General features: G+C 34.2%; 1 protein-coding gene across 1 annotated transcript in view; it reads right to left on the bottom strand.

Moving 5' to 3' along the window:
- Window positions 1-6,985: 6,985 nt before the first annotated feature.
- Window positions 6,986-12,459, bottom strand: part of LOC128182484 (renin receptor-like) — a 71,058-nt gene continuing 65,584 nt past the window's right edge. Inside the window, exons 7-8 of the mRNA XM_052851119.1 lie at window positions 10,336-10,449; window positions 6,986-10,204 (exon numbers count right to left, since the gene is read on the bottom strand). Of these exons, the coding sequence (XP_052707079.1) occupies window positions 10,013-10,204; window positions 10,336-10,449 (306 nt within the window). The 3' untranslated portion in view covers window positions 6,986-10,012. The remainder of the gene's footprint in view (window positions 10,205-10,335; window positions 10,450-12,459) is intronic.

Genomic DNA, 12,459 nt, shown 5'->3' with positions numbered 1-12,459 from the left:
ATATATACAATGTACTTCAGAATTATTTTTTTCCTTGAGTGCATTTTTACATTTTCCTTTACTCAGTTTTAAATTTTTTTGTACCACTGAGTAGGATATTTCATGTATTTTGTTAGCTGATGATCTTTTTTCACAGGGACTACTTCTTTCAGGGCACATGCAGCAGCTTCCTGGGGAGTGTGCAGTCTGTTTACATACAAATGAAAAACACGTGGTTTTGAGGGTAGACCTGTTTGGAGCTAGATAGTTTGAGAAAATGCAGTATCGCTTGCCCTTTTTATGGTGTTAGCTGATGAGATAGGTAACAAATAACATTTCCTCCGAATATTTTGTCATGAGGAATACAAACTGATTTTTAAGAATTTTCCCCCTCTATAGTGCTATATAGTGAAAACAATTACCGGTGTGATACCTTAAAGAGTTGAAATAATTTACAGTCTCCTAGTTGTGCACTTCCTCTCCTTTGTGATTGGTAGAAAATACATGATGTGAAAATTTACATTTATTTCATTGGTTGATATACTGTTCGGCACAAGGGAGATAATTTTCTGATGATCGATTTTACGTACGACTTAACAATTTTCGTAGATTTCAAATCTTAAAAAGTGAGAAAACGAAAGAACAATAAAAATGGCTCTTAGTGAAATTCAGGATTTCATTTCTCTGTTAACTAGTTGAAAGCAATATTCGGTAACATCTCTTGAAATAATTTGTTCTTTTCTTTTTGTTTTGATTATACAAATACCAATGAAATTTGATACGGTATGGCTAATATCAGTAATTGTATATTAGATACGGTGAACCTAATATCAGTAAAAAAAAAAATATCAGTAAAAATGAGTGATACTGAATGCAGTTGTATTAACTTTGATTTTACTACAGTGATTCAACCCTTCCTAAGATCTCTTTTTACCTACTACAGTCGATTTCAAATAAATAACACGCTGTAAACAATTATCAACAAACAATTTTTAAGCACGCACGCTTAAAAGGCACATATTTATAAAAAAAAAAAAGTTCGGCACGCTATTGCATGATGAAGAAGGCGACATTTATATAAAAAAATAATTAAATTGTCTTTGATATCTTATCGATGTTAAGAGTTTGCTCTATAAACGGTAAGCTTTTTTAAAAAGCTAATCTTGTTTACCATCAGTGTCATTTTCCAACTATCAAGAAGATAGAAATTTAAGTATTACTGCGCATTTAAGACAGTACATTTAAGGAGACGGCTGATCTCAGGAATTCTGACCAGTTGATAATTAGTTATTAAAAACCGCATGCGGCAGTGTCATCTGACACTATTGTGCAATGGATAAGAACCATTCTACAACAGAGTGGCGTCGACACGAGTATGTATTCGGCGCACAGTACGAGGGCTGCCTCCTCATCCGTTGCGGCCGCCATGGGATGTCCTATTGACGATATTCTGTTCCAAGTTGATTGGTCAAATGCAAAAACATTTGCGAAATTTTATAACAAAGAGACTGTAAAAACATGTGAGAAGTTTGATGTAAAAGTGTTAGATAGTTTACTGCGTGTAGTAGCATAGAACTTTAGAGTGTTAAATACATGTGTGGTGTAACCTTTGAATTATCAATTGAACTTATAATGGACTGTAACTTTTGAATTATCAACGGAATAAGTGTATTCAGTTTTCTCTGCTTTTAAGATATCAGAATTTGAGCAGGGTTTATCATTATAGTGGAATGATCATTTAATAACCTCAGAGCTTTAAATTATCATGTGGTTCTGGAATGACCTTGACAGTGATGAAGTAGAATTGGAAATTAAACGAGACTTACCTGTAAGTTAAAGTTTGATTGTAATTCTACGAATCACTGGAAAGGAATGGAGGAATCACATGCCCAACCCGATATTTTATTTCCCTACCCTTATGATTTAATTTCACTTTTTATTTCTTCGGCTATTAAATTGAAATTTTTAAACACTGAGGCTTGATTAGCTAGCGCTATCTCATGTGATTCCTCCATTCCTTTCCAGTGATTCGTAGAATTACAGTCATACTTCAAGTTACAGGTAAGTCTCGTTAAAGAATCTGGGGGAATAAGCCGAGGCAAAAAACCACATAGGTCCATTAAAAAAAACTAACATTTTTTTTCCTAACAAATTTCACTTTTGTTACATTTATTAAACATATGTAATCATATACATTCAGTGCTGCCATAACCCACAGAAAGTAACTTCACATTTAATTGTTATTAAGACAACAAAATAGTCATATGCTAATTTGGCAACAAAATGATATAGAAATCGGATGTTCAAATTATATTTTTTTATAGAGTGGGTCATCGTATCATTTTTTAAAGAACTTCCCATCTCTGAATCTTTGAGAGTCTTGTTAAAGAGGTTCGATCCTCTGATTTTGGGTAGCCATTTTATGTCCCCTCTAGTCTGGAAATTATATGTCATATATGAATCTACTTGTAAATTCCTTTTTTACAATGCCAAATAAACTCTATTGAATATAAAATAGTGAAGAAAATTTTCCATATTTAGAGAGTGTAGTAAGGGACTATATTTTGTGGCGGAAGGTTTTTAAGAAGAAAATGAACATTTTTCATAACTCAGTTGTTTTAGAGTACCGTAATTTTAGCTTTCTTATTTTCCGTGCAGACCAAATTTTCAGATAGTTTATGCATTATGATATCTTCGTATTGTTTTAAAAAAACATATTTCAACAATATTTCAATATTTCTATCGACATATATTGGCATGTATAAGTGATATTTCATAAAAGTAAAGAAAACCAACTCCAATTTCCCCCTAAAATTAGCTTATTTCATGCCATATCTCAAAATTTACATTATAGACCCATACTTTTGGTTTTATTTTCTAAATATTTAAGTTTTTTTGACAAGTCTGTCATAATTTGAGAAAAAGTTTGAGACTTTTAAATTATTTAATTGTTTGTTGAATCCTTGATGAATGAAAATAGTATTTTTTTCAGTGCAAAAAGGTCAAAATATCAATAAGGTGAAGAAATTGCAAACTTTTTTATTATGATAATTTTAATTTTATTAATTCTAAATGATGTGAATTTGTATTTATTACCATGGTTCATTTCGATAAAAAATGATAGAGGGAAAAGCGATTTATGTGCAATTTGCACTTTCAGTGCAGAAAGGTCATATTAAATACACTGTAGCACCGAAAGGAGCATATAGACCCCACAATTTTGTTTTGAATTTTGGTTTAGATATGTGTGTAGATATTAAAAAAATACTTTAGTAAAAAATTTAGAGACTTTTGATCGCAGGATCCAACGTCCTTAACACAACAGGGACATACACTGGACAAAAGCATGTAGTTGTGCTCAAAAGCTTAAGTCAAACGTACAGTGTGCGCCTAATGAAAATTCAACGATTAACTAGGTATGTATTTCACTTCCAATTGTATCGGCAGGAAAATCACATTACAGATGCGCGTTGTGTTGTGAAAGAAAAAGCATAGTAGTTGTACCAGAAGACACATAGACCACTCGGACCAATGACTAACACAAAGTATGACCAGTGACGAATAACAAGTCCCCTTGTTATACATGTACGTTAGTGGTTTGTCTACCGCTGTCTTCCATGTGGTATATATCATAGGCGTCGGAACCGGGGGGAGGGGGAGGGCGCTAACTTTTTTTTGTAAATTTATACATTTCAAAAGTCAATATTTTGTACAAGTCTAGCCCCCCCCCCCCCCCCTCCACTTTCAATTTGATTCCGACGCCACTCATTTTTTGTGTGGAAAACTTGTTTTAAATACCTACAAAAGGTGTTACCTAAATTCCTCATGTTTCCGATGCAGAAAAAAACGATTACTACAAATGGTGGAATCAACTCCCCCATACTCTTTGTCGACTCCGCTGCGTTAGGGGTTGTATATGATGACTGAGGTAAATATGTAAATAAAATATTTTTAGAAAGTAATCAACATGTTGTATTTAAACTCTTTAAATGAGTACGTGATTGTCATTTCAAATTTGCCAATTTAAAGTATATGTAAATGCTATAAAATTTAAGCACAGTTACGCCTTTTTGGACAATACTGTCCACCGTTTAAATGCCCAGTTAACTCGTACGATTATTACTTCTTATTAGAGGTATGAGAAGGTCGTGGGCATTTGCAACGGCTTATTCCCTCAGATTCTTTTCAATTAATATAATAGTTTAAGAACAATATGATAGGTTCAAAGTACAATTTTTTGTTTGAAATACGTACGATAAAAAATAACAAAAAATTTTGATTTTCAAAAGTTTCTTTTTTCTGGGAAATCCATCTCTAGGGACAAGGGCGTCGGAACAGGGGCGGCAGGGGCGGTGCTCGCCGCCCCAATAATTTTGTAAAAAAAAAATTGAAATAAAATTCCGTAACGGCGTTCTGTGTTTATTGGAGCGGCGATCATAACGGCGATCCGTGTTCAATGGAGCGGCGAAGTGTGAACTCTATTGTTTACACAAGCAAAACCGGGGTACAGTTACCTGTTCCAGGCGCGTGTTGACAATTAACAGGGCATTAATTAGATAGGTTCAGCATTAAAGAAATATCGATGTTCTCCAGCTTTGATGATTGCAAGATGAAAGTAATTAAACAATTATCGGAGAAAATTACAATGTATGAGCATTTGAATTAGTACATAGTACTAAAAATAGATAACTTCCCTTTATTTTCAACAATTAATTATAATTGTCAATAACATGTAATTTCAAATTCTGCATTCTAATTTCAAAAATGGAGGGATTAACATGCATTAATCAACCTGTCCATTTTAAATTTCCTAAGCGTTCATTCGGCAAGAAAAATCCAGAACTACGTTCTTTTAACCCTTCGTGGTTCAAATCCTACCCATGGTTACATTATAACGAGGTAACTTTTTTGTAGACATATGTACAGGTGTAGGTATGGACCAAGGTACTTTTTTGTAGACATATGTACAGGTATAGATACGGACCAATTAAGGCACTTTTTGTGTATCTCACACATTGCATTGACAATCATCAATTTCAGTTATAACAATCTTGTAATCGATAATTTTTTTGAAATATTACACAACATATTTTATTTACAAAACCGATAGCGCTTGACGCAATATTAAGCAAAACATTTTCATTTTTCATTCAATAGCTTAATAATAAGTTCTCTTTATTTATGGCAAACGATCTGGCTTTTTGTTTCACTTGCATGGCTGCAGCAAAGGAAGGGAAAATATCGAATTCCAAAATCGACGGCAGTTTTCTGTCAACTGGATTCTGCAACTGGAAAGATGCTACCTCAAAGTTCCGGAAACATCAAGACTCCGACTGTCACAAAGAGGCCGTGGAAAGAAAGTTGAAACTTCCTAGAGAAACCAAGGACATCGGTGAAGTTCTCTCATCCGCCCACTCAGAGGAGAAAACCCACAACAGACAGCAAATGTTGACCATCCTACGCAACATTAGATTTCTTGCTAGACAGGGACTACCAATCCGTGGCCATGACGATAACCAGAGCAACTTCATCCAGCTTCTGACGCTTCATGGAGAATCAGATTAGTCAATTCTTGCGTGGCTGGAGAAGAAAAAAGAGAAATATACATCAACAAATATTCAGAATGAGATGCTGCAAGCGATGGCCTTAAAGATTCTGCGAGACGTAGCTGCTCACATCAGGGAAGATGGCTTTTCTCGATTATGGTAGACGAGACGACAGACCAATCGAACCGTGAACAAGTTGTGATTGTGATTCGTCATGTTGACAGTGACTTAAATGTTCAAGAGAAATTCATTGGACTGTGTATGGTGCCATCAATCGACGCTGCTACATTGACCAGTGTGATTCTGAATACGTTAGTGAGGATGAACATTTCCTTGAGCAAGTGCCGTGGCCAGTGTTACGATGGAGCCAGCAACATCCCCGGGGCAAAGAAAGGCGTGGCAGCAAACATCACCAAACAAGAACCTCGGGCCACACTGCTATGGACATGCACTTAACCTTGCTGTTGGTGATACTGTGAAAAGATCGAAAGTGATGCGTGATTCTTTGGATACTGTGTTTGAAATGTCCAAACTCGTTAAGTATTCACCTAGGAGGGACACTATCCTGGAACAGCTAAAGCGCGATATGGCACCAGACACGCCAGGATTCCGTGTGCTTTGCCCAACTCGGTGGACCGTGAGAGCTCTCAGCCTGAACAGTGTTTTAGAAAACTACTCCGTCCTTCAGTCCCTGTGGGAGACATGCTATGAATGCACTAAGGATTCTGAAATTCGTTCTCGAATTATCGGTGTTAAGACCCAGATGCAAAGTTTTGACTTCCTCTTTGGCGTGTCCCTTGGATACGAAATTCTACGCCACACAGACAATCTCAGCCGAACCCTGCAGAAGAAGGACCTCTCAGCTGCAGAAGGTCAACATATTACAGAGCTCTCCTTGACAACTCTCAGAGAAATGCGTAACGAAGACTCTTTTGACACATTCTGGGAATCACTAAACAACAAACTATATGATTTGGACGTCAGTAAACCAAGACTCCCTCGACGCAGGAAGATGCCAAAGCGATTTGAAACCGGGAACGCTCCTCCAGAGTTTGCAAGATCCGAGAAAGAACTATATAGACAGATGTACTATGAAGCTTTGGATCTTGTGATGAGTTGTGTGAAGGAGCGTTTTGACCAGCCAGGTTTCCGCGTGTACCGTCATCTAGAGGACGTGCCTATATGTCAGTTCAATTGTTATTTGCAATAGATCCTTTAAAGCGGTACTATTTCATACATAATTGTATCATTATTTGATGGCTAGGTAGTTTGTTAATGATAAAAATTATATATTTAATGGTCAAGATTTTGACCACCAATACAACTTTATATCAGTTGAGGATACTATAGCATTAGATATTGCTAAAAATCTTATTTGAGCATTCAGCTCAAATGAGCTAAAACACTGACAGTATCATGACAATGAAAGATGAATTTATCAAACAACAAAACAGTCAACATCTAGTGTGTATGAATTTTATTTCCTCCGTTTACACTTTCTTGTGTATGTATATATAGATAGATAGATATATTTACAATGTACATGTAAAAGGAATTCTATAAATGAGGATTGAATCAACAAATAACACTTATTTTCAATATTTCTAATACCAAAATACACATACACTTCCCCAATTACTATATACTATTCTACACTGCTGTCGTTATAAAAAAAATTGCATCTATTAACTAATATTGAGGATTATTCAACATAATTCAATTCATAATTGGAAATGACACAGTTTAACACACAATTTTTTCATTCAATCATTAGTTTCACATAGATATGTCAAATCATGGGGTGTGATGTAAGGTTCCCCATTTATTAAAAATTGCAGGTGCACATCGTCATATGATGTATAACATACATGTATGTAAAACACTATTCCATGCAGCAGTTAAAAAGTTTGTATTGGGGACAAAACTGTGTCTACAGAGAGACTGACAGGGTGATTTTAATGCACCCCTTCAACTTTGTTTGTGGGGGTATAATAAAAGTTTTTTGAGACACAAATAATCTTTTTGAAAAAAAAGTACCGTACATGATTTTTCATCAATATCAGACCCCTGCCAGTCTCTATCTGCAAGCTGGGATGGTCTGTTGAGTAAGGTTTGCGAGAATATTCCTAAATTTCAAAGATATTTTATAGAACATGTATTATTGCTTTTTATACTCCATACAGTTTGAGACAACATTATAATATTTTTGTATAGGGGTCTTTAGTAATATACATGTAGTATGTTTTATTTACAACAACATTTATAAACCCACTTTGCCTTAAGAAAATTGTGTTAGCTTCATAGTATATTAGTCTGAATTTTGAATACTACAGTAGATCAGACCCATGTTTTCTTAATTCTATATAAAATTAAAAATTAGGTCTTTGACAGTTATTAATTTATTGATCAGAATGAATGATGTTATAAAAAATGGTTTGAAATTGTTAAAAGGTTTATTTAAAGAGACAATACAGCTGAAAACACATTTGTGTTTACCTTCAGATTTACTCATTGTATTGTTAAGAAATAAGAAATAACATTGATTGTGACAGTTGAAGTACAGAGAGATCCCTTTCACCAACCTAATTAATGTAATTATGTGCTTCGAGAAATTTAAGGGTCGTACAAACAGGAAGAATCTTCTATTGTATTTGTATCATTTGGAATTTGATTGACAGTAGTTGACACATGCTGAAAACTACAAGATCTTCGCCCGACTACAGTCATCATGGAATACAAGGTAAAAGGGACTCTAAACAGAACACATCATTACATTGATAATTTATTTCAAAATAAACAAATGTCAAATAACCCTTCAAGGGGCTTCACTAAGAAAATGAATTTAGGTAAATGTAGCAACTCTTATGATAAACACACAAAATACATGCTTACAAATAATAATTCTGTTATTTTAAACACTTTGAACAATTATTACTTGGGGTAAGTAGAAAAGACATATTTTTATTAACAAACCTGCCCAGGAGAATCTTCGCGAACCCTGCATGTGTTTTGTGTATATAGTAAATATATATGCATGCATAATACATGTAGTATAGAAGGCTGAACCCAGCAACACATTGCTATGTATTCATTTATGGGTTATACGTTATTATTAATGAAATAATTAGATTTATTTCATAGAGAAATTTGAAATTTTCTAAAAGTTTATACATAAAAAAAATGTATGAGTAGTACAAAAATTCCGAACCTGATCAGAAATTTTTTTACAAGTCAGTTTTTTAATAAGATGTGCCGTACTGTCTGTTTAATGCATTAATGTGTGCTTTTTAAAAAAAAAAAATATTTTTTTTTTATATGAAGAGGAAAAATTGAGAACAAATACATTCAACAGAAAGAAAACAACAATAAATTTAGGCCAATGGCATACCTATACACAAATACTTTTGAAATATCAAAATCATAAAACTGTGTGCGTAATCAAATCTTGAATTACCCACATATAACTCTAACTGTGCCAGACTCTTCAAAAGCCTCTTCTGTGCCCTTCATAATTAGATGTTGTTTAAGGTAAGAAGCCTTTAGGATATTGTTTAAACCAAAAGCCTTTAGATGAAAAGGCCAGGGTTTACAGCCATCTGATTAGCTGAAATCTCTTCCACAGAATTAGCATATAGTATAGACATGTTTCAGTCTCAGACATTTGAAGAGTTTAGTAAATAACTTGTGGTTACAGATTCAAGTACATAGTCCTCATTTGTCACAAAATTCTCTTTAAAACCTCAGGCATAGACCATATATCTGAATGTACTAACAGTAAACACTGCAGCCTTGTTTCAGAGTTGATTTTCCAACAGTTAATTTGCCTCTGTGCATGGTTCTTTAAGGAATGCTTTTAAGTGGAATGAATCTGCTATGACTACAATTTCCAAAATGCTCTAAACAAATTGTAACTGAATACTTAATACGTTATTATATCACAATGCTGCATGTATACAATGATATATTTCAACATGTAAACTGGACTAGAGCAGAACTATTCTATCAATCATCAAAGTAACAAGATGCAGTGAAATTTTATGTACAGTACTATTGTTTAATCAAGAGGGTTGAGATCAGATACACTCACTTCCCCAAACTTCCTGAAGAAAATTTTCTATAATTTATTTTTCAGCAGACACAGTTTGTATTTTTTCCATAATTTCTCAAAAAATTTCCATTCTTTTTTTACCATTATAACACCAATTGGGTCACATAAGGTACTTGGCATATGCAATAACTCCCTCCTCTTGTTTGATTATAGGAAACTAAAGTATACCAGGATACCAATAGCCAAACAGAATAAATTGATAAGTGTATATTTATAAGTACCCAATCTCAACTCTCAAAAATTAAAATGAACATCATATAAACTATCCAATCAAAATCTTCACTTATAAGGGTACATTTGTTTTTAAAGAATTAGCCAATAGTAGATCACATCTATAAACTCTACAGACAGAAAGTGACTCGACTGGATCAGAAAGTGACTAATCCTTCTTCAGGCGAGTTGTTGTCATTCTGTAGATGATGCTGTCCCGACCAGGGTCAATGTTCCACATTCCATAAGATACACCAAATATAACTACAAACATCACGATCATCAACCACAGAATGATGTTAAAAATGGCTGGGTAGTTCTCATCATAGTCCTTAGAGAGGTTAATGTTAACATTAGAGTCCTGAAAACAGAGAAACTGAACTGAATTGAAACTCAACATAGATGACCTTTTAGTAGCTCTTATACTCTGTACCCCATTTTCTGATTAAATCTCCCATAAACAATTACCCTAATTTAAACTACTGTACTTACATCAACTGCCATCAGACTTCTGGTTTTCCTCACATATATTCCAAGGCCTGGGTTCACAGTCAGCACTTCCACAACTACATTGTCCTTATATAACTTCCTGAAGTCATCCGTCATCTGAAAATGAATATCATCCATTCAGCTATGTTGTACAACAGTTTAAAACTTCTAATACTAGTACAGGGCATATTTAACAAATAAAGGCACATCAAAATATGATTATGTTAAACTGCTAAACAAAAAAATTGATTTTCTATATTCCCTTATTTTTAGATTGGGTCACTTGTTAGCCGGGCTCATTGCATAAGCATGGTATGGTGCATGGTACTAGATGTTTACTGAACAACCGTTGAAATCATTCTTTACACAAAAAATATAGTTCCAACTTAAAAGAGAATATAGAATGCATAGCATGTCAGTTGGTCAGTGTAAGTTTACATCTGTTATATTTAAACATGAAATGGTAATCTTATTCTTTGTAGCATTTAAATATTTCAAGTTCCCAATGTAAAGTTGCTGAGCATTGGAATACATTGTTTACACTTAGGAAGCCTAGTAGGTCATTCTAAGATTAGATATCCGTTATCAAGACTTGAAGTAATTGAGAGTACAAATTGTTGTAGTAATTCTTTTAAGAGCATATACAGCAGTTAATTCTAGTTGGGGTATCTGTCCCAGAAGCTTCCATAATACATTTATATTCACGATATCAATATAAATATGTATTAATACACTTAAAAACTCATTTAATTCATTAAAAATGACTCAATATGTGTACCAGTATTTAGTCATTTATAATCAGCCATTTCATGAACATGTTTTCAATGCACATCAAATGAGCCCAGATTTTATAATTAGTACTTTGATTTTTTCTTTTGCAATGCAGCAGTATTTCATTGGATCTTCCATGATTTGGCAATAGCTTGTATTCATTGTAGCATCGTACAAGTTCTTATCAATTATCTGTAAACATGTACATGTATTGACTCCATAAAAAGAATTATGTTCTACATCAAAAAATTATGCAGCAACAGCAATCACTTACTATAATGTATTACAAGAAACATATGTCTGTTTATAAAAAGCCACTTTTCAATCATTATGAATATCTCAATTTTTTTCAAGATATTCCACTAATTATAAGATAAGGTGGGTAGGAAATAGCCCAAGAAAAATGTACAACATAATTTTTAATGCGCATTCTGACATGATCAGCAGAAACATACATATTAAGGAAAAACTAATACACATAATCGTTTTTAGATATTTGACTTATTAGAAAACACAGTACTGATCAGACCCAATCTAATCGAAGTAGACCCCAACTAAACCCTGGGTTTACTTTTGAGGTCTGCTCAGGGTTAACTCCAGGTTTGCTACAGCAGACCCAGATTTAACCCAGAGTAAACCCACAGTAAATGCAGAGTGGACACCGGAGTAGACAGACATGGACACCTGAAAGCAGATCATACATTATCAGACAGACAGTGTATTTGGAATATACAAGGTTAGGGGCTTACATGCCGTAAGATGGTAAGATAAAAGACAGGTCTTCTTAACACTTCAGTGCATAAAATGGACCCAATAGCAAACCCCAGGTAAACCTAAAGAAAACCCTGAGTGGACCCAAAGTAAATCCTGAGTGGATGCAAATTTTTAAAAAGCAGACCCCAAGTAAACCAAGAAAGTAAACCCAGGGTTTAGTTGGGGTCTGCCCTGGTGTAAGTTTGGGTCTGGTTGGTACTGTAAATTCTGGAGGAAGTGGGGGTGGGAGCGACCCTAGGGAACATCAGGTACAACATAATTCTTGATGTATTTTGACATCAGTAGAAACTAGAGATATTGTGAGCAAGCTCACAAATGATCCCCCCCCCATACAATATAATAACTCAAGTATTTCTTTATTGGAAAGTAGTGGATGCATTGTTTTTCTTATAGTGACCTTGAACTTGCACAAATGACCAAAGCTGAAGGACAATGCAAATTTACAGGTCACAAGCAATCTTTGTGTCAAATCTTAGCATCTGATCATTTTCCATTACAAGATATGGCCTAGACATGAATAATGCATTTTTTCTTTCAATGATCTTGAACTTGTTAAAAAGACCTTGGGTCAAAATCATGACA

This window comes from Crassostrea angulata, chromosome 4 (assembly GCF_025612915.1).
Source record: "Crassostrea angulata isolate pt1a10 chromosome 4, ASM2561291v2, whole genome shotgun sequence".
Classification (NCBI taxonomy): Eukaryota; Metazoa; Mollusca; class Bivalvia; order Ostreida; family Ostreidae; genus Magallana; species Magallana angulata.
The sequence above is the reverse complement of the archived record's forward strand: the minus strand, read 5'-3'. Positions and strand labels throughout refer to the sequence as shown.